Source organism: Rana temporaria, chromosome 8 (genome assembly GCF_905171775.1).
Source record: "Rana temporaria chromosome 8, aRanTem1.1, whole genome shotgun sequence".
Classification (NCBI taxonomy): Eukaryota; Metazoa; Chordata; class Amphibia; order Anura; family Ranidae; genus Rana; species Rana temporaria.
Window position 1 is genome coordinate 135,775,209 of NC_053496.1, and position 24,005 is coordinate 135,799,213.

General features: G+C 45.7%; 1 protein-coding gene across 1 annotated transcript in view; it reads left to right on the plus strand.

Annotated features, from left to right (window-relative positions):
* The first annotated feature begins 271 nt into the window (after nucleotides 1-271).
* Nucleotides 272-24,005, plus strand: part of C8H10orf53 (chromosome 8 C10orf53 homolog) — a 45,781-nt gene continuing 22,047 nt past the window's right edge. Inside the window, exon 1 of the mRNA XM_040322453.1 lies at nucleotides 272-419. Coding sequence (XP_040178387.1) covers nucleotides 323-419 — 97 coding nt within the window. The 5' untranslated portion in view covers nucleotides 272-322. The remainder of the gene's footprint in view (nucleotides 420-24,005) is intronic.

Here is a 24,005-nt window from a genome sequence, read left to right on the forward strand (position 1 = left end):
ATAAAAAAAAATAACATATTCTATAATGTTTGGGGGTTCAACTTCTAAGTAATTTTCTAGCAAAAACTGATACTGATTTTAATACAGATTTTAATTGTAAGCATAAGCAATAAGTGTCAGAAAAGGGCATGGGCATGAATGGGGTTAACATTTCGTGGGACAATAAAGTGCCCCGACAATTGAGGAGAGGCGCGGGCAGAATGAGCGGACATACTCCTCTCCGGCCTAGGGCGCCGCACACGGCTCACAAATCACGGCCCAGACTGGTTACCATAGTGATGGGAGTTGTTGTCACACGTGACCGCACCGAGCCTGACACAACATGCCGGAAAAAGCTCTGATCACCGTACGGTACGGACCGTACAGCAACTGCTCCGGGGTGCTGCGGCACTCACTGTCCCGGCTGGAGGGGCTGAGAGGTAAGAAGGAAGCCCGATTCGGGCACATCTCTGCCCACCAGAGTCCTCCTCATACCCCGCCCTGCTATTCATTATTACACATCGCTCTGATCGGGCGATTCCTGGATATCGATCGCTCTTACATGTAAACCAAATGGCAATAGATTGGATATTTTCTTTCTAAGTCCATACAGTAGCCACATATTACACAACTCTTAAAGTGACACTAAACATGGATTAAAAAAGAGAAGATTCTGTTTAGGTGTGTTTTCATAAATTGGTATTAAACCCCCTAAAAATGTAAGATATCGCAGATTACCGATCGTTAGACGTTGTGGCTGCATTCGTTTTTTTTTTAGACTTTATTCCCTGTTTTCACCTGGTGATCCTGACAGTAACAGCGCTGCGCAAACTGTTGGCGCTATATAAATCCTGTATAATAATAATAATAACACATCCAAAATGGGAAGTTCCACTTCTTTGTGTCCCCCCCCCCCCCTTCTATTTATTTATTGGCACTTTTTGGAGGGTTTGGGGGAGCGGTTTCTGGTCATGACAGGTACCCGCCCCCGCTTCTGATCAGATTGCTGCGTTGATCTTAGGGGATCCCCCCCCGTCTTCTCCCGCAGTGGTCCCAGAAGACTCCGGGACCATTTGCGAAGCGCAGCACAGCATGCACATGCGCAGTGCGGCGTCACAGCCAGTTTCCCTTACTTGGAGCCCCTTTCACACTGGGGCGGTTTTCAGGAGCTCTAGCACTAGGAATAGCCTCTGCTACGCGCCCCAAGACCACCTCTCATCCATTCCAGTGTGACTTTCACACTGGGGGCGGTGGGCTTGCAGGATGGGGAAAAAAAGCCCTGCAAGCAGCATCTTTGGGGCGGAAATGAATGGGCGGTGCTTTCAAATAGCTTTGAAAGCGCAGCAAAACAGGAGTTTTTAACTGCTTCTTTGAGATTAAAAGCGTCCCTCTAGCAGCCAAAAAGTGGCGCTTTAGCGCTAACGCGGCATGCGGCCCCAGTGTGAAAAGGGTCTTAAAGAGTTCCGCCTGGGGAAAAAAAAATGAAAAGTCGGGAGCTGCCAGTGGCGGCTAGTGCTTAAAATTTTTAGGGGGGCGCAAACAAATGAAAAAAAAAAAAGACAATTGCAGCCTCACTGTGCCCATCAAAGGCAACCACTGTGCCCATCAAAGGCAGCCACTGTGCCATGCCATCAATTGTCGCCACTGTGCCATCAATTGTCACCACTGTGCCCATCAATTTTCACCACTGTGCCATGCCAAACGCAGCCACTGTGCCATTAAACCCAGCCACTGTGCCATGCCATCAATTGTTACCACTGTGCCCAGATCAATTGTCGCCACTGTGCCCACATCAATTGTCCCCACTGTGCCCACATCAATTGTCCCCACTGTGCCCACATCAATTGTCCCCACATCAATTGTCCCCACTGTGCCCTGTAAAATGCTGCCAGTCAGATTTCCCCCCCTCCCCGCCCGGCACTTACCTTTTTGGGGTTCGCCATCCTCCTTCCATGGTCCCTCGATGTCTTCTGCCGCCCTCGATGATGCTTCAGCCAATCAGGTTACTGATAACCAGAATCAGTGAACCTGATTGGCTGAGACGGCCATCAGTCTTATCCAAGGGACGTAGCCCACTACGTTCCGAGGATAAGACATCCGGGAGCTGAAGGGCTGTACTGGGAAAGCCTATCAGAGCCGTTGGCTCTGATAGGCACTTCCGCACAGCCAACCAGCTGTCCTTATTCAGATAATCGGCGCCCAATGTCCGGTTATCTGAATAGGCTGGCCACAATAACATGCAATGCATGAGTGTATGTTATTTGCGCGGCGCTGCAGAACGAATTTTTAAAAGCCTTAAAGGGCCCATTTTTTTTTTATGACTACAGGAGGGAGGGGGGCGGCGCACGGGCGCCCCCTATGGACGGGCCGCCACTGGGAGCTACAAATACTGCAGCTGCTGACTTTTAATGTATGGACTCTTACCTGTCCAGGGAGCCCGCGATTTTCGGATCGGCTGTCGCCACCATCTCCACTAAGGGAATAGGCTTCACTGACAGTTCTCCAATGCGCATTTGCGAAGAGCGCCGCACTTTCTACTTGACTTTGCGGTGGAGGAAGGAGGAGTTGCACCCAAAGTTTGAAGCACCATTGCTCTTTAATTGATTGGAGCACAGTCTGCACAATTTATATGGATGTTTTTTTCACTCATTCATTTGATTTGTATGTGTTATTTTGAGCGCTGTAATTTCCTTTTTATCAGTTTATCACGTTTCAAGCCATATGATCTATTGAGACTGGTTTATGAAATTTGGAGTACAGATGAAATGGTTTACCCTGGAAATCAATGAGGCGTCCTTGTTCATTTTTAGGGGAAATAAAAATGGATTAACTGTAGCACTATTTCACTTTTTTTCCAGCTTGCGTTTTTTTTTTTTTTTTTACTACAAGGAAGCAATGAGGTTATTACTGTAGTGGGGGGAAAAAGTCTTAGGTTGTGAACATATTTTTCTTATCTAGGCATGCTACACACACAGCTTGAAGCTTCATAAAAGCTTACTTAAAGCGGGGTTCCGGGCATAATGTTTTTTTTTTTACAAGCTAAAATTAATCACATTAAATAGTCCCTAAAACATATTAATAGCTCCCCAATCGTTCCAGAAATCATTGTAAACACTTATCCTCCAGCTCATGTTGTGGCCGTATCCATCATATGTGTGGGCATGTGAAGCCCAGTTCCTTTTTCTTCCTGGTTTTCAGGGAGAGGTGCATGCTGGGTGATTTTTAGGCACAGTAATGCCCAGAGACTCCTGGGAAATGAGTGTCATCATTTCCCAGGAGGCAATAAAGTCTTAGGACAGGAAGTTGAACCACCTAGGACCAGGAACTAGGCAGATTACGAAATCTGCCTAGTAACAGCCAAGGCAAGCTGTTAATTGAACGTTAATTTTTAGGGTGGAACTCTGCTTTAGGCTGCATTCACACCTGAGCGTAGCGTTTTGCAGCGTTTTTTTACAGCGATTTGCCGCATAGTTTTTTACCGCGATTTTGGACAGGTCTAGGGTCACCAATGTTAAAAACAGAAAAACGCCCAAATACGCTCAATTCGAGCGACAAAAAAGGGTCCAGAACTTGGTTGAGCTTAACCACTTCATTACTGGGCACTTAAACCCCCTTCGTGCCCAGACCAATTTTCAGCTTTCAGCTTTTGGTGGTATTTGATCATCTCTGCGATTTTTAATTTTTTTGCGCTATAAACATAAAAAGACAGAACATTAAAAAAAAAAACAATATTTTTTACATTTTGTTTTAATATTATCCCAATTTAAAAAAAAAACAAAAAAAACATTTCCCTCGGTTTAGGCCGATACGTATTCTTCTACATATTTTTGTTTAAAAAAAAATCGCAATAAGCGTATATTGATTGGTTTGCGCAAAAGTTATAGTGCCTACAAAATAGGGGATAGATTTATGATTTTTTTTTTTTTTTTTACTAGTAATGGCGGCGATCTGCGATTTTTAATTTTTTTTTTGTCAAGCCTGCGATATTGCGGCGGACGTATCGGACACTTTTGACACCATTTTGGGACCATTCACATTTATACAGCGATCAGTGCTATAAAAATGCACTAATTACTGTATAAATGTGACTGGCAGTGAAGGGGTTAACACTAGGGGGGGAGGAAGGGGCTAAATGTGTATCCTGGGTGTGTTCTAACTGTGTGGGGGGAGGGGGGTGACTGGGGGAGGTGACCGATGCTGTGTCCCTATGTACAAGGGACACAGATCGGTCTCCTCTCTCCCTGACAGGACGTGGAGCTTTGTGTTTACACACAGAGCTCCACGTCCCTGCTGTCACCGCTGATCGTGGGTACGTGGCGGACATCGCGGCCGCCAGGCACACGCATCGGCTCCCGAGCGATGCGCCGGGCACGTTGTTTCCCCGCTGCGCGCCCGGGGAATGACAACAACAGGACGTCCAAAGACGTCCACTCGGCACTTGAGAGCCGCGCTGTGGACGTCTTTCGTCCATAGCGCAGATCCCAAGTGGTTAGGGCGTTCGGCGTCAGGCGTTTTGGAGTGGAGATGTGAACCATCTCCATTGAGAATAATGTATTTTTTCCCCTCTAGCGTTTTGGAGCTTCATGCTTCAGGCGACAAAACGCTCAGGTGTGAATGCAGCCTTAAAGCTACAGACAGCATTCCTATTAAGATCGGAAATCCACAGAAGCACACTGGAGCTAACTGAATGATTTAAACAGAAACCAGTGGTTTTTAATCAATTTTCATTTTCAATTTGACATCTGTGTGGGTACATGACCCTGAACGTGCACTGCCTGCATCCAGGACCATACAACTAAATGGATGTCAGATTGGGAGCAGTGGCTGTGTCTGTGCAGCTGTCCGTGTCCCAATTGACTTTAATGGGACTGCCTGCACAGGGATGCCCAGAATACCTGTACTTCCCAGTGTGGGTAAACGCGGCCCACCACAGGTATACTCATTAGGCCGCATGTACACTGCTGCTGGTAAATGGATGTTTAGGAGCAGTTGGGCATTTTTTTCAACTGCTCCTGAACTCTCTTCTATGTTACCTTATCAGTACATGTACACAAAGTCGTTTATAGTCGTTTCTAGGCAGTTGAGCTTAGAGGCTTTTTTGGAACGCAGTTGAGTTCAGAGGCATTTCAAGCACCAACCACATCTAAACACGGCTAACTCGCGTTTAGCCGTGTTTCGTTTACAGACGTTTTTAATTTTTGGCAAAATATATATATATTTTAAAACACGTCTAAACGCAAACGCCGCTAAGCGTGGCATGTAATCTTGCAAAACGGAAGTTTAGAATGTGGGTTACTATCTGTCAAGTTAAATCCTTCAGGAGAGGTTGTAAAAACATCCCATGTACATGAAGCCTTAATATACCCTATGTGAACGAGGCCTTATTCTTGTTACCAGGGCCGGCGCTACCACTAGGCGGACTAGGCAACCGCCTAGTGCGCACTGCTGCCTAGGGCGCCCGGCTGCTGGTTATTCTACTCCAATCCCGCACTGTCCACAGAGATTTAAATTATCCACCAGGCAGCGGCCACTCAGACATGTGTCAAGCGGTGGTGGTGCCTGGCGGCGGCTCTCCGGGCTTGGGGACAGGTGGAGCCTGGAAGAGGTACCGACACAGAAGCAGCAGGCAGGTACACCGTTCACGTTTTTGAGAGTTTGCTGGTCACCTGGTGACACTGATGTGGTGAGTAAACTGTTGCTTTCTCTCTGAGTTAATGAGATTGTAGATTGTCCCGACTTCTGAAAGAATGGAAGCAAGAAAACATTCATTGATAGGCACTGGTGAGGCTGCATTTGATGGGCGCTGGTGAGGCTGCATTTGATGGGCGCTGGTGAGGCTGCATTTGATGGGCGCTGGTGAGGCTGCATTTGATGGGCGCTGGTGAGGCTGCATTTGATGGGTGCTGTTGGGCTGCATTTGATGGGCGCTGGTGGGCTGCATTTGATGGGCGCTGGCGAGGCAGCATTTGATGGGCGCTAGTGGGCTGCATTTGATGGGTGCTGGTGAGGCTGCATTTGATGGGCGCTGGTGAGGCTGCATTTGATGGGCGCTGGTGAGGCTGCATTTGATGGGCGCTGGTGAGGCTGCATTTGATGGGCGCTGGTGGGCTGCATTTGATGGGCGCTGGCGGGCTGCATTTGATGGGCGCTGGTGGGCTGCATTTGATGGGCGCTGGTGGGCTGTATTTTATGGGCGCTGGTGGGCTGCATTTGATGGGCGCTGGTGAGGCTGCATTTGATGGGCGCTGGTGAGGCTGCATTTGATGGGTGCTGGTGGGCTGTATTTGATGGGCGCTGGTGGGCTGTATTTGATGGGCGCTGGTGGGCTGCATTTGATGGGCGCTGGTGGGCTGCATTTGATGGGCGCTGGTAGGCTGCATTTGATGGGCGCTGGTAAGGCAGCATTTGATGGGCGCTTCATTAGAAAGGTGGAATATACATGGGCAGGGCAAAGGGGGTTGGGTCAGGGGTGGAGCCAAAGTGAGGTTTCGCCTAGGGTGTCAAAAATCCTTGCACCAGCCCTGCTTGTTACAATACTTCCAACACTGAATGTTTTAAGTGATGGACTGTTAAACCAACTAAATAGGGAGGTGGAAGATGGCGATAGTTACATAGTAGTTACATAGTAGTTACATAGTTAGTCAGGTTGAAAAAGTCCATCCAGTTCAACCACAAAAAAAAACGAAATAAAAAACACGATCTTGAGGTACATACAGGGGGGCTTTTGCGAAAGTGTGACCTATGTTATATAATGTTTATGATTTGTCCAAAATCTTTGTTTAACCTCCCTGGCGGTATAATTATGTCTGATTTTTGAATGTCAAAGCGGTACATTGTTTTGCATGGAAATGTGGCATTTTACATTGCAGGCCTGTAATTCTTATAAATAACTCACGTAAATCTGTCCAAACAAGAGTCTAGTAGAAATCCCGGGTATGATAAAGTTTGAAACATGAAATCATAAATTATAATATAATAAATAATTATAACAAATAATAATACATTTTATTTAATAATGTAATTAAATCAAAAACACTGCAATTTGTCCAAACAATATTATTAAACTAAGTCCAGAATAACGCCTATAAACACCACTCAGCGCTAAGTTACTTACAACGTAAAGCAATAAATTAAAGCGGTTGTATACCCCAAAATGTTTTATTTCTTTTTTAAAAACCTGCAAGGCAAAGGCATAATGAGCTAGTATGACTAGCATACTAGCTCATTATCAATTACTTACTTTAGATCGAAGCCACCACAGTGGTCCTCTGACACGTCCTCCGTCGCCGCCATAATACCCAGAGTGCACCTGCGCCGTTGTCTATGGTGCGCATGCACCGTAGACATCGGTGCCCGCTTTCCTGCAAATATCTCCTTAACCATGTAGGTTAAAAGGGAGTTCCAGCCTTTTTTTAAGTTTATTAAAAGTCAGCAGCTACAAAAAGTGTAGCTGCTGGCTTTTAATAAACAGACACTTACCTGCTCCACGGCTCCAGCGACGTGCCGGCCGGGGCTCCGCTCCTCGCCCCCCCCCCCCCCCTCTTCATTCCTAGTGTGGGCACCCAGCAGTGACAGCTTTCGGCTTCATGGCCGGGCATCCACTGCGCATGCGCAAGTGGCGCGGCGCCGTCCGATTGGACAGGCGCTTGCCTACAGGGAGGGGCTGCAATAAGGCGATTAAGCTAATCGCCTAACCAGCCCCTCGGCGGAAGGAGGAAGTGGGACAGGAAGTCCCCTTCTCCTGAAGCCCCCACTCCCCCCCCAAAAAAATGACATGCCAAATGTGGCATGTAAGGGGGCGAGGAGTGGGTTAAGCGGAAGTTCCATTTTTAGGTGGAACTCCGCTTTAAGGAGATATTGCAAGCACCTACAGGTAAGCCTTAATGTAGGCTTACCTGTAGGTGCAAGTATGACAAGAGGGTATACAACCGCTATAATAGTCATCTGAACAGATCTGTATTATAGTCACTCGATACAGATTATAAACGTTATGCACATTAACAGCTGCTAAAAAAAAGGGTTAAAAATAAATAGAAAATAGCATTTAAAAGTCCAGTAAACTATTGTTACATCCACATGCCATAGCAGTGTTTATGTCAGTCCATTCAAATGTGACCAGCATTTATATGATTAAACATAAAAAGAATGGTGTGAAAACTTTTAGTGGAATAAAGTTATGGAAAATGAATGGTGATCCTAGTAGTGTGGATGGGCCAATAGGCTGTCTGAATTCTCGATGTAGTAGTAAAGCAGACACCCTTGGTCTGGGGTGAAGCTGAACTCCAGCTAATGCTTTATAAACAGTTACAGTCAGGGCTGGTGCTACCACTAGGCAAACTAGGCAGCTGCCTAGGGCGCCCGGCCACTGGTGTTTCTACATTCTACTCTCTGCAGCAAGTCTCAGCATTAGCAGGCAGCAGCCACTCCATTCTCACATAGTGTCAGAGGCGTAGCAGTGGCGGAGGACTGTGTCTATGTCTCGACTCCTGAATGACTGGAAGCAAGCAAACATTCATTGATGGGCTGGTGAGGCTGCATTTGATGGGAACTAGTGAGGCTGCATTGATGGGCGCTGTGAGGCTACATTTGATGGACGCTAGTGAGGCTACATTTAATGGGTGCTGGTGAAGCGGCATTTGATAGGCACTTGTGAGGCTACATTTGATGGGCGCTGGTGAGGCTGCAGTTGATGGGCGCTGGTGAGGCTGCATTGATGGGTACTGGTAGGCTGCATTGATGGGCGCTGGTGAGGCTGCAGTTGATGGGCACTGGTGAGGCTGCAGTTGATGGGCGCTGGTGAGGCTGCATTGATGGACGCTGATGAGGCTACATTTAATGGGTGCTGGTGAGGCTGCATTTGATGGGCACTAGTGAGGCTGCATTGATGGGCCCTGTGAGGCTACATTTGATGGACGCTGATGAGGCTACATTTAATGGGTGCTGATGAGGCTGCATTTGATGGACGCTGATGAGGCTACATTTAATGGGTGCTGATGAGGCTGCATTTGATGGACGCTTGTGAGGCTACATTTGATGGGTGCTGGTAAGGCCGCTGTTGATGGGCGCTGGTAAGACTGCAGTTCATGGGCACTGGTGAGGTTGCATTTGATGGGCGCTGGTGAGGTTGCATTTGATGGGCGCTGGTGAGGCTGCAGTTGATGGGCGCTGGTGAGGCTGCAGTTGATGGGCGCTGGTGAGGCTGCATTGATGGGTGCTGGTGAGGCTGCAGTTGATGGGCGCTGGCGAGGCTGCATTGATGGCCGTTGGTGAGGCTGCATTGATGGGCGCTGGTGAGGCTGCATCGATGGTCTCTGGGGTGGCTGCATTTGATGGGTGCTGGTGGGCTGCATTTGAGGGCTTTATTTAAAAGGTGGGGTATACATGGGCAGGGAAAAGGGGGTGGGATCACGGGTGGAGCCAGTGGGTTGGCAAAATGAGGTTTCGCCTAGAGCAGGGGTCTCCAAACTTTTCAAACAGACTTTAGGAGGGCCGGATTGGGGCCAGCAAGGAAAGAAAAAGTCACGGGTCCGGCATCAGTGAGAACAAATATGGCCTCAGGGTTGGTGATCAATACGAAGAGGAGTATTCCCCCTATTAGTAGGAGGAATAGTATCCCATTATTGGTGTCAGTGGATAATATAGTGTTCCATTGTCGGTGTTAATGGGAAGAATAGTGCCTCATATCAGTGGGAGGAATTGTGCCCCAAGGGCCGGATAAAGGCTAACAAAGGGCCAAATCTGGCCCTCGGGCCGCAGTTTGGAGACCTCTGGCCTAGAGTGTCAAATATCCTTGCTCCAGCCCTAGTTACAGTAAACAGTTTTTTTTTCCTTTTGGGATGAAGGTTTTGCGTAAATTAATAAAAGCTGAACATTGTAAATACCCCTGTGAGTGTTAAGTGGTTTGGACCTAACCTCTGACTGCTGGTTTGTCTGGGCAGCTTGTTCTGTTAGGGTACATGCACACTGGGGCTCTTGTAAAAGCTTTTCTCCTAGCAGGAGTGCCCGTGTAGGTATGTCAAGCGCTTGGGCGTTTATTCAATTAATTGGCTAGAATATTAATTAATTGTGGCCATTGAAAAAAAAAACACTCAAGCGCTAAATGCGCCTAGCACTTGGAGGCTACCATGGAGGGGCAATTGGAGGCAGAGAAAAAAACACGTGTTTTTGAGCTGCAGCGTGCATGCTCTGTCACACTGCTCCGACAAGGAAGTCGCACGACTTCCGATCCGACTTTCTTTGCCCTGCGACTTCATGTCTGATTTCCAATGCAACTTCAATAAACAGGATCTAACTTTGAGATGATTGCAACTTGTCCTATGACCAATCAAAACAATTCCATTGCTTCTGGTATGAAGGAAACCTCACGCCAAAAACAGCACAGGGTTCCTCCCAAGACCATACCAGACCCTTCAGTCTAGTATAGATTTTGAGGGGAAACCCCACGCCATAAAAAATCCATACCTGACCCTCATCCGAGCATGCAGCCTGGCAGGTCAGGAAAGGGGGGGGGGCGAGCAACATGGGGGGGATGCTTTGGGGCCACAGCACCTTGTCCCCATGTTGATGTTTAAAGAGGAAGTTAACCCTCTAAAAAAAAAAAATACTGCAAGAGAAAGGCATAATGAGCTAGTATGCATAGGATACTAGCACATTATGAATTACTTACCTGAGATCGAAGCCCCCGAAGCGACTCTCATTCCTCTCCTCCGCCGCCGCCATGATACCTGAGTGATTTCCGGGTATCGCGGCTCTGGCGCTGTGATTGGCCGGGGGAGGCGATCTCCTTCACTAACGGCACGCTCAGTGCGCCTGCGCCGTTGACATTGGTGCAGTCTTTTCTGCAATTATTTTTGTTGCACCTACAGGTAAGCCTTAATCTAGGCTTGCCTGTAGATTAAAGTGGTCTGTAAGTGTTTACAACCACTTTAGGGACTATCATCCTTTCTTCACTCGAAGTGTGGTTTACTACACGGAGCACAGATTAAGATTCTCTATATTCATCACTCATTATATGGACTCTTCATATGGGATTTATATTTTAGTTTCTACATCTCATACAGTAAAACCTTGGGTTGCGAGCATAATTTGTTCCGGAAACATGCTTGTAATCCAAAGCACTTGTATATCAAAGCAAATTTTCCCATAAAAAATAATGGAAACTCAAATGATTCGTTCCACAACCATTTATTCATGGTTTGTTCGGATAAGGATTTTATTGTTGTTGTTTTAGTGCTGCACTCTGTTTACAATATTCTGTGGAGTCTGTATCTTGACTTTTAGGCCCCGTACACACGACCGAACATGTCTGCTGAAACTGGTCCGCGGACCAGTTTCAGCAGACATGTTCGGTCGTGTGTAGGCCCGAGCGGACAGGATTCCAGCGTACATTTGCCCACCGGGCCTTTTTCCAGCGGGCAAATATTTCTGGACTTGTTTTAAAACATGCCCGCTGGAATCCTGTCCGTCGGACATGTTCGGTCGTCTACCGTACATGTCCGAGCGGCCGCCATCCCTCGCATGCGTCAAATGACTTCGACGCATGCGTGGAAGCATTGAACTGGCAGGGCCGCGCACGTCGCCGCACCATCGTCACGGCGACGGCGCGGACACGCCCCGCGTATTGTTTATCCGCGGATTTCTGTATGATGGTGAGTACAGCCATCATACAGAAATCCCCCGGGAGACATGTACGGTGAAAACGGTCCGGCGGACCGGTTTCATCGTACATGTTTGCTCGTCTGTACAAGGCCTTAGAGTGCTGGCAGCTGTATTTCATTCCCTTTTCTCAAGCGTGGCGTCAGCTTTTGCTTTTTTTCTGCATCTTACCAATTTATCTCACCATTCCCAGCTGCTATAGAAAATTTTGGTAACACTGGATGAGGCACTTGACTTCCACATCCAGTTTCTTTTTTGTTGGCACTGATTACTTTCCTCATCTATTTCCCTGCAGTGTAGCAGTGCTATAATCCTTTTGTCATAAAACTGCATATTATTTTGGCAGAAGCCGACCTGGCATTGGTGATTTGCAGACGAGCGCTAAACATTAGCTTACCTGTTTCACCATGATAGGAGAGCACAAAAGACACATTTCCTCTTGTGTCCAAAACGACATACCGGTACATTTTGTTAGAATGTTATATAGCATTTTGCAGCAGAGTGCTTACAATGTACCACCCAATGTGAATTTCTTAATCAATGCTTATACTAGGGTCTAACTTCAGCAGGTGAAAAAGGTGCAACTTACCATGACCCCATGATGTCCTATAGCCTATCTCTAGTCAAACCTTTGTTTTGTTTTTTTTCTGCTTGTAGGGATTTCTCTTCACTTCCTGTCCTGGAGACACAGCAGAAAGCAAGAATAAATATCTCCAAAATCTCTCTAATGCCTCGTCCACACGACTGGTTTCCCTGGCAGGAAAACTGGCATGAGAGCTTTTGGCTGGGAATCCCGGCCGTGTGTATACTCCATCGCAGTTTTCACCGATATCATGCTTTGCTTACTAGCCGCAAACGCGGCTTTGTTTACTTCCGGTTACCGGGGCGTGACGTCATCACATCGCGCCCGGGCCTCCGACGGTCATAGAGATGACTGGTGACCTTCTGTTCACCAGTCATCTCTATGCTTCCCATCCGGCTCTGGACGATTCTTTCTCTGGGCCCCCGATGGCACGGGAGAGCCCAGAGAAGCACCAGATGGTGGCGGGAGGAGGGGATGTCCCCTCCCGCCGCCTATAAGAACGATCAAGCGGCGGAATCGCCGCTATGATCATTCTTATGGTGCGCAGGATCGCCGCCGGCAAACAATGATATCTGAATGATGCCTCTAGCTGCAGGCATCATTCAAATATCACCGCACAAAGTCCAGGACGTCATATGACGTCCACTCGGGATGGGAGATCCCCTCTGTGGACGTCGTATGACTATGTACGGTACGGAAGTGGTTAAAGGAATGTTGCGTTTTTCTCTTATGCCTTGTACACACGATCAGGCTTTTGCCTGGCCAAATCACATCGTAATTCCGATAGAATTCAATCGGAGAAAAATTGAACATGTTCTATATCTAAACTCCGATGGAATTCATCTGAATTTCCGATGAAAATACTCTGATGGGGCTACACACGATAGAATATCCGATGGAAAAAGTACGTCTGACTTTTTCCATCAGAAATTCCGATCGTGTGAATGCGGCATAAGGGTCGGTTTACACTGGTCTGACATACGCTCCAACTTCAAGAGCACAAGTTGCATGACGTCAAAATGAATGTTTCCCTATGAGAGCTGTCTTAACTAGTCCGACTTGTGTCGGTCCAACTTTGAAAATGCTGCCTGCACTACTTTGGTCTGACTTGGGCACAATTTCAGCCCATTGATTTGAATGTAAGTAACTTGTGGCATGCGACTTGTAATCTGAGGATCTTGAAAGGGAGCCCCATGCCAAAATAAAATGGCGTGGGGTTCCTCCCCAAGACCAAATCAGACCCTTGGGTCTGGTATGGATTTTGAGGGGAAAGTCCATGCCCCCCCCAAAAAAAACGGTGTGTGGTCCCCCCAAGATCCATACCAGACCGTTATCTGAGCATGCAGCCCAGGCAGGTCAGGCCCTCAACATGGGGGGGGTGTCCCTGGCCCCCTACCCCAAAGCACTGTGTCCCCATGTTGATGGAAGCGAGGGAGCCTCTTCCCGACAACCCTGGGCTGTGGTTGTGGGGGTCTGTGGACAGCTTATAGGAATCTGGAGTCCTCCAAATCCAGGCCCCTCCTATGTGAATAAGTATGGGGTACAGCGTACTCCTACCCATTCACCCCAAAAAAGTAGTGTAGTGTTAATAAAAACAAGAGATGGTTTTTGACAAGTCCAACTTGTGGCATGCGACTTGTAATCTGAGGATCTTGAAAGGGAGCCCCATGCCAAAATAAAAAAATAAAATGGAGTGGGGTTCCTCCCCAAGACCAAATCAGACCCTTGGGTCTGGTATGGATTTTGAGGGGAAACCCCACGCCCCCCCAAAAAAAACGGTGTGTGGTCCCCCCCAATATCCATACCAGACCCTTATCTGAGCATGCAGCCCAGGCAGGTCAGGCCCTCAACATGGGGGGGGGTGGCTCTGTGCCCCCCACCCCAAAGCACTGTGTTCCCATGTTGATGGAAGGGAGGGAGCCTCTTCCCGACAACCCTGGGCTGTTGTTGTGGGGGTCTGCGGACAGCTTATAGGAATCTGGAGGCCTCCAAATCCCGGCCCCTCCTATGCGAATCAGTATGGGGTACAGTGTACCCCTACCCATTCATCCCAAAAAAGTAGTGTAGTGTTAATAAAAAAAAGAGATGGTTTTTGACAAGTCCTTTATTAAAAGTGAAGAATGTCCCTGCTGTAGCTCCAAAGTGTCTTCTTCCTCTGGTCTTCTCCCTCGGGTGATGTGTTCTTCATCCAGTCTTCTCCCTCCAGTGATGTGTTCTTCCTCTGGTCTTCTCCCTACACCGCTGTCTTCCCCTCTGCCTGCTGTCTTTTCCACCACCGCCTGCTGTCTTCTCTGCCGCCGACCTGGTCAGTTGTGTCATCTCCGATGCCTGTCAGTTCTTATATAGCTATGGGGTGTGGCCATCCGGTGACATCAATGTGAGACTCCACCCTTATGATGACATGTGACAGCACAATGGGCAGAGTCTCACAGTGATGTCACCAGATCGTCATTCCCCATGGCTATATAAGAACTGGCAGACATCGGAGATGACACAACTGTGAGGGCCAGCGTCGAAGAAGGCCCGGGTCAGTGGCAGAAAATACAGCAGTTGGAGGAGAAGACAGCAGGCCGTGGGGAAGACAGCAGCGAAGGGAGAAGACCGGAGAAAGAACATATCACTGGAGGGAGAAGACCAGAGGAAGAAGAAGAGCTACGATGGGAGACATTCTCACTTTTAATAAAGGACTTGTCAAAAACGTCTCTTGTTTTTATTTACATTACACAGCTTTTTTTGGAGTTAATGGGTACAATATACCCCATACTCATTCACATAGGGGGGGCTGGGATCTGGGAGCTCTGCTCGCCACCCCCCCCCTTTCTCGACCTTTTGGGCTGCGTGCTTGGATAAGGGTCTGGTGTGGATTTTGGGGGGCCCCATGCCGTCTATTTTATGGCGTGGGGTTTCCCCTCAGAATCTATGACCGAAGAGTCTGGTATGGTCTTGGGGGGCATGCTGTTTGAATTTTGGCATGGGGGTTTCCCCTTCAAGATTCATACTAGACTCAAAGAGCCTGGCATGGTCAGATTGAAGTCGGATCCCGTTCAGTGAATTCGAACATGAAGTCATAGGCAAACTCAGATCAGAAGTTGTCAGACTTCCATGTTGGAGCAGTGTGAACCAGGCGCAATTCAGCACACTATCCACAAAAGGTGATATTGCAAAGGATGTGGGGGGTCATTTTCTTGGGACTGTATAGGATTAATAGTCTCCCTCCAATTATGGAGAATAGAAAAGGCTGATATGCTAACAAATTAAGTTAGTTTTGTGGCAGACAATACTTCTTATTGCTGAAAGGTGAAAGAAGGAAATTAGCACTTTTAATATGCTCCATAATAAATTCAGTAAAACATCCACACCTTATTTATTTCAGCAATATACTAAAAAAAAAAAAAAAAAAAAAAAAACATTTTCTTATGTGTTTTTTTTCACAATTTTTTTGCATAAAGTTTTGCATTTATAACTGTAAGGCCCCATACACACGATAGAATCCATCCGCTGAAAAATCCCAGCGAATGGGTTTCAGCGGATAGATCCTATGGTGTGTACACTCCAGCGGATCTGTTTCCGCGGATATTTATCCCCTGGGATGGATTCCAGCAGATCGAATATTCGCTGACATGCTAAACAAATCCATCTGCTGGAATCCATCCCAACGGATTGATCCGCTGGTCTGTATAGACTCACCGGATCCATCCGTCCGAAGGGATCCCCCGCATGCGTCGTAATGATTCGACGCATGCGTGGAATTCCTTATATAACAGCGTCGCGCACGTCGCCGCGTCATAATCGCGGCGACGGCGCGACACGTCATCGCCAGAGGATTTCAGCGCAGATTTCAATGCGATGGTGAGTACACTCCATCGCAGAGAAATCTGCTGAAATCCTCGAGAGGATTTATCCGCGGAAACGTTCCGCTGGAACGTATTCGCGGATAAATCCTCTCGTGTGTATGGGGCCTAACATGTATGCACCCTAGGTGACAGTATAATTATATTTGTATATTGTGCATCAGATTTCACTAATGGTTTAAACAGAAGCAATACACTCCAAAGATTTCATTACAACAAGATAAAGATTCTGTGGTCTGTCCACGAAGGGAGGATATTAATGTCAACCTTAATGCAATGAGGGGGAAAATAATACATATAATGTAAAAGCATTTAATTTTGACATGCAATTCAAAACTTCAAATCTGATCTCTTCAAAACATACATTACAGCTGGTATAACCACATCAGGTTGAAATGTAGGTTTCTTGAGCTTCAAATCAATTCTTTTAAATCTCTGTGCTTCCAGTGCTGAAAACGAAAGCCCCGTACACATGATCGGAAGTCAGTCCGACTGACTTTTTCCATCGGAAATTCCGACCGTGTGTATGCCCAACGGAGAAATTCCATCAGAAATTCAGATGAATTCCATGGGAGTTTAAATATAGAACATGTTCTATTTTACTCCGATGGAATTCCGATGTGCTTTTGGCCGGGCAAAAGCCAGATCGTGTGTAAGTGGTTTTCAATATTTGTCAAGTTCAAGTACTATATGGAATGTTTAATGATTTCGAAGAATACACCAAAATTATCCAATAAATATTCAGATAGTTTAAGACTATTTAAAAAAAAAAAAATGTACCTTGTGCCCTAAAGCATCCACTTAGTACTCTTCCATCCCCCCCCCCCCCCCGCCTCCCCCATAAATGCCTTAACCATTTTGCTGCTAGATCCATTTTTGTATTATTTGTATCCATGTGAAAATGTACAGTCTATTCATAAAGTATTCAGACCCCTTTCTCTTTTTTTCAATGTTGTTATGTTGCAGCCTGGTACTAAATTTATTTAAATATTATTTTTTTCTCATTGATCTGCACTCAATACCCTAGAACAGGGGTCTCCAAGCTTTATAAACAAAGGGCCGGTTTATTATCTTTCAGACTTTAGGAGGGCCAGTGGGAGTAAACATCAAAACATTTGGTATTAAGAGGAGTAATAATGTCCCAATGTCCTCAGTGGGAGAAATTGTCCCTCATTGTTGGTGTCAGTGGAAGAAATGGTGCCCCATTGTTGGTGTCAGATGGCATAATAGTGTCTTGTATCAGTGAAAGGGATAGTGCCCCAAGGGCCAGTTAAAAGCGTGCAAGGGTCCGCATCTGGCCCCAGAGCCACAGTTTGGAGCCCACTGCCCTAGAAGAAAAAAAAACTGAAAGGCGAAGTTTGGCATACGTCAAACTTCATGTTAGTGCAGTTCGTTCTCCACTCCTGTGATGTCACTCAGCCAGTCCAGGCTCGAGAAAGATCCTAAAACTATGGTCGGGATCCACCCAAATTCCTGGACAGGTGTCAGGCCCAGCCTCTCAGCAATACGCTGAGAGCTTAAGCCAGCCCCTCCCACCCCCTCCACAGTCCAGCACTCCAGCGAGCACTCCCGGCCAAAAGCTCTCCTGCCAGTTTTCCTGCCGGGAAAAACAGACGTGTGTACGAGGCTTCATTGTAACTTCCTTGGAGATGACCTGGAAGCATAAAAACAACATAATCCTAATTCCATCAATCCCCCTATGCCCGTTCTGTAATGGACGTGAACAAAAGTAGACATGCGATACATGAAGTCCAGCCGGCAAACCTTTATAGGAAGTGTGTTATCACCAGGGAAAAATAAAGGAAACGCGCCTGAAAAAGAAAAGTAATGCTGCCACCACATCTATGGACTGGTATATGCAACATTCTGTTTTTTGGGTTAGATACAGCTTAACTCTTGACCTCCTCCACAAATACTTAAAACTAAATTCCAGGCAGAAGTTAAAAATGTGTTTACTGAAAGTGGACGGAGGAGCGATATTAGGGCTAGGGATGGGCGAACGGTTCAGCCCAAACATGAATGCACAAAGCTTTGCCCAATCAGGGTGCAGTGTAAGTTGGTTGTTAAGGAGCAGGGCCGGGAAGCCGGCCGTGGCTTCCTTAACAACCGATGAGTTATCAGCTGTCAAGAGGTTTCCCCGCTGACAGCTGAACAATAAAAAAAAAAGTCCTGGTAAAAAAAATAAAGAAAAAAATGGATATGCATAAATTATGCTGCAGCAAAAATTACACTTTCAATGTAACCTGGGCTGTGGTTATGGGGGTCTGCGGGCGGGAGGGGGCTTATAGGAAGCCCCCTTTAACAAGAGGATACATAGTAACATAGTCAGGTTACATAGTTAGTCAGTTTGAAAAAATACACAAGTCCATCCAGTTCAACCATAAAAAAAAAAAAATATATATATATATATTATCATACAATCCCATATACCCAATTCTGTACCCACAGTTGATCCAGAGGAAGGCAAAAAACCCCAGCAGAGCATGATCCAGTTTGCTACAGCAGGGGAAAAAAAATCCTTCCTGATCCCCCGAGAGGCAATCGGATTTTCCCCGGATCAACTTTACCTACAAATCTTAGTACCCAGTTATATTATGTACATTTGGGAAATAATCCAGGCCTTTCTTAAAGCAATCTACTGAGCTGGCCAGAACCACCTCTGGAGGAAGTCTGTTCCACATTTTCACAGCTCTTACTGTGAAGAAACCTTTTCGGTATTTGAAGATGAAATCTTTTTTCCTCTAGACGTAAAGGGCCAGATTCACAGTCAGCTTACGCCGACGTATCTGTTGATACGCCGCGTAAGTTCTGTGATGCGCCGTCGTATCTATGCGCCGTATTCAGGGAACAAGATACGCCTGAAGTTTGCCAAGATACGACCGACTTAAGTCTCCTACGCCGTCGTATCTTGGGTGCATATTTACGCTGGCCGCTAGGGGCGCTTCCGTTGATTTACGCATTGAATATGTAAATGAGCTAGATATGCCGATTCGCGAACGTACTTGCGCCCGTCGCAGTAAGCTACGCCATTTACGTAAGGCGTAAGTCCGGCGTAAAGTTACCCCTGCTATATGAGGCGCAGCCAATGCTAAGGTATGGACGACAGAACAGTCGTCGGATTTTACGTTGTTTACGTAAGTCGTACGTGAATGGGGCTGGGCGTAGGTTACGTTCACGTCGTTGCCATTGAGCTTCAACAAAAAAGGTTGGAGATAGAAAGAGAGGGAAAAGAAGGGGGGGCCAAGGAAAGAAGGAGGGAGCGAAAAAAAAGGGGAGGGGAAGGGACGGGTTGGGATACAAAGGGATTGCACTCACATAGGCCGCATCCGTATATATAGTGGAAGAAGAACAATAACTACAAGTAGATATTGATGGTCGGACTTTGAGGCCAAGGAAGTATGTTAAAAAAATATAAAGTTTAATATCATCAATATAATACACAAAAGCACATAGTTATAAAATACAAATGCAAGAATGACCACTGTATACAAAATCCTTAGAAGTCGCCGACGCACGTTTCGCTGTGGGGCTTCTTCAGGATGATGACAAGGATTTCGTAGAAAAGTATGTAACAGAGAACAAGTGGTTATATAGCAGATGGTCTCTCGATGGATGCATCCAAGGGGCACGTATAGCAGGCGGTATAACACAACCGACAAGGAATCTTGCAGTGACTTCGAAGTCAAAACAAAACGTGTATCAAGCTTGGGTTAGGCGTCACAGGTGTAGTTACACATCATCTAAAATAAGTAATCCTGCAGCCAACTGGGACAACAACCTTCTCTCAAAGAAGACAGGATAAGATACCATCCGCATAAAACAGGTCGCCAATATACTGGTTCCTGTACTGGACATCAAGGTTTGAGCCTATATAGGTGGTATCAAACGGCTGTCCAAGGGTCAGATATGTGTCCCAGGGTGTACACCTACGTTACACACCGTAGGTGTACACCCTGGGACACATATCTGACCCTTAGACAGCCGTTTATATTTTTTTAACATACTTCCTTGGCCTCAAAGTCCGACTATCAATATCTACTTGTAGTTATTGTTCTTCTTCCACGTTGCCATTGAGCTGTCATATCCTACGGCGTAAATTCAAAGTGATTCTGAGCATGCGCGCATGCGCCGTTCGTTCGGCGCTTCATTCACATGGGGTCACGATTCATTTCAATACAACACGCCCACTACCAGCCTACTTTGAATTAGGCGGGCTTACGTCGGGCCAGCGTTGAATTTTCCGTTGATTACGTCATTTGCGTAAGTCGTTCGCGAATAGGGCTGTGCGTAATTTACGTTCACATCGAAAGCATTGGCGATTTGCGGCGTAATTTCGAGCATGCACACTGGGATTCTTTCACGGATGGCGCATGCACCGTTCGTAAAAAACTTCAAATACGTGGGGTCACAATTTATTTAAATAAAACACGCCCACATCATCCACATTTGAATTAGGCGGGCTTACGCCGGACCACATACGCTACGCCGCCGTAACTTAGGGCGCAAGTTCTTTATGAATACGGAACTTGCGCCCTAAGTTACGGTGGCGTAACGTATCTGAGATACGTTACGCCCACCAATAGATACACACTTGTATCTGAATCCGGGCCTATATGTTTTGCGGAAAACGAACACTGCACATCACCCTGAATACACCATCCCCACTGTGAAACATGGTGGTGGCAGTATCATGTTGTGGGGATGCTTTTCTTCAGCAGGGACAGGGAAGCTGGTCAGAGTTGATGGGGAAAATGGATGGAGCCAAATACAGGGCAATCTTAGAAGAAAACGTGTTAACCACTTGCCGACCGCGCACCGTCGTTATACGTCCACAAGGTGGCTCTGCTGGGCGAGAGCACGTAATATGACGTCCTCTCTCCCAGCCGCCACTAGGGGCGCGCGCGTGCCCCCCGCTCGCCCCCGACTCCCGTGCGTGTGCCCGGCGGGCGCGATCGAGCGGGGACCGGGAGCTGTGTGTGTAAACACACAGCTCCCGGTCCTGTCAGCAGGGGAAATGCTGATCTTCGGTTCATACAATGTATAAACCGAGGATCAGTGTTTCCCCTAGTGAGGCCACCCCCCCCCCACAGTAAGAACACACCCAGGCATACTTAACCCCTTCCCCGCCCCCTAGTGTTAACCCCTTCACTGCCAGTGGCATTTTTATAGTAATCCAATGCATTTTTATAGCACTGATCGCTATAAAAATGCCAATGGTCCCAAAAATGTGTCAAAAGTGTCCGAAGTGTCCGCCATAATGTCGCAATACCGAAAAAAAAATCGCTGATCGCCGCCATTACTAGTAAAAAAAATATAATAAAAATGACATAAAAATACCCCCTATTTTGTAAACGCTATAACTTTTGCGCAAACCAATCAATAAACGCTTATTGCGATTTTTTTTTTACGAAAAATATGTAGAAGAAAACGTATCGGCCTAAACTGAGGAAAAAAAATGTTTTTTTATATATTTTTGGGGGATATTTATTATAGCAAAATGTAAAAAATATAATTTTTTTTCAAAATTGGCTCTCTATTTTTGTTTATAGCGCAAAAACTAAAAACCGCAGAGGTGATCAAATACCACCAAAAGTAAGCTCTATTTGTGGGAAAAAAAGGACGCCAATTTTGTTTGGGAGCCACGTCGCACGACCGCGCAATTGTCTGTTAAAGCGACGCAGTCCCGAATCGCAAAAAGTACTCTGGTCTTTGGGCAACAATATGGTCCGGGGGGTAAGTGGTTAAAGTCTGCAAAAAGACTTAAGACTGGGGCAGGACAACGACCCTAAACATACAGCCAGAGCTACAATGGTTTAGATCAGTGGTCATCAACCCTGTCCTCAGGGCTCGCTAACAGGCCAGATTTTATTACCCCAGATATATTATTTACATTACCCTAAACACACCATCACCACTGTTGTGGGGCTTCTTTTCTTTAGCAGGGACAGGGAACCTGGTTTAGAGTTGATGGAAAGATGGATGGAGCCAAATACAGGGCAATCTTAGAAGAAAACCTGTTAGTCTGCAAAAGACTTGAGACTGCAAATTTGAGACTAGGGCAGAGGTTCACGTTCCAGCAGGACAACAACCCTAAACATACAGCCAGAGCTAAAAATGGAATGTTTGAGATCAAATCATGTTCATGTGTTAGAAAGGCTCAGTCAAAGTCCAGACCTAAATTCAATTAAGAATCTGTAGCAAGACTTAAAAAATGCTGCAAAGAATAATGGGCAAAAATTTCACTCTCTAGATACGCAAAGGTGGTAGAGCCGTACTCACAAAGGCTTGCAGCTGTAATCGCAGGGAAAGGTGATTCTACAAAGTACAAAGACTTAGGGGTGCTGAATACAAATGCACCCCACACTTTTCACATATTTATTTGTAAACATTTTGAAAACCATGTATTTTCTTCCTTCCACTTCACAATTACAGTGCCTTGCAAAAGTATTCACCCCCCTTGGCATTTTCCGTGTTTTGTTGTCTCACATCTGGAATTAACATGGATTGTTTGAGGATTTGCATCATTTAATTTACAGAACATGCCCACAACTTTGAAGATTTCATTTTTTTATTTTTTGTGAAACAAACAACAAATATGCACAATTACTTTTTCTGTTATTTTGTCCTAACTATTCACCCCCCCAAAATTCAATACTTTGTAGAGCCACCTTTTGACAGATCATGTGACACTTAGATTGCACACAGGTGGACATCATTTCACTAATTATGTGACTTCTGAAGGTAATTGGTTGCACCAATTGGTTTTTATGGGCTTCATAACAAAGGGGTTGAATACATACGCACATGCCATCTATAATTTTTGTATTTCTGGAAAATAGTTTTATGTATATATTTTTTAAATTTTACATCACCAACTTAGACTATTGTTTTCTGATCCATCACGTATAATTCAGATAAAAAAAAACATTGAACTAAAGGCTGTAATGTAACAAAAAAGGTAAACCGTCAAGGGGGGAGGATACTTTTGCAAGGCACTGTATGTGCCACTTTTTGTTGGTCTATCACATACAATCCCAATAAAATACATTTATGTTTTTGGTTGTAACATGACAAAATTTGGAAAATTCCAAGGGATATGAATACTTTTTCAAGGCCCTATAGCTGTTATGTATATGTCCCCTAGGAGGTCTAATATATTTTATTAGCATTCTGGAACTTGTACTACTGGCATGTTCACTGTCTAACTGATTGGTATCTTATTTTACATGCATGTAACTACTTTTTATAAAATTAAGGCAACTCAATTACAGCAAGACTTATGGAATATGTATAAAAGTTCAGTGTTTGGTCAAAATAGATCATTTTCACTAATCTGACAGATATGTCTTCCTAAAAAGGACTCTCCAGACTTACAGATTGCCTATTTATAAAAAAAATATGGAATTTTTCATAAACGTTTTATATGTACACAAATAGATCAGCGACACATGTGGCCTCTGTATAGTTTGCAATGTTATAAGCAGTTCTAGACACATTAGTTTCCTTTTACTATCTTGTTACCAGTCATTAACCCAAAGCCAGTACTCTTATCCAGTTTCAGTAATCTACCAGTCATTTAGTCTTGCATAAATAAGAAGCAATCATCTATTATTGATAGCAGGTCACTAGGCCTAGTTTAAAGGACAGCCATACTAGATTGTTATATGCATACTAGATTTGCTTTTAAAATGGACTTTACTTCTTATTGTTAGAATTTATACTGCAACCATACAAGGAAGGTTTACATCCCTAATGGGGGCATCCGAGATCGATTACTAAATAGGGAATTCAGCAATCCAGGAACAACATTATTTGCTTTATTGCAATATATATATATATACAGCCCTCAAAATTTCCACTCGCCTACTAGCATTTGGCGAGTGGATTTAAGCTGGGGGCGAGTGATGACAGGTCTGCATGACCAATCTCCCTCCAAT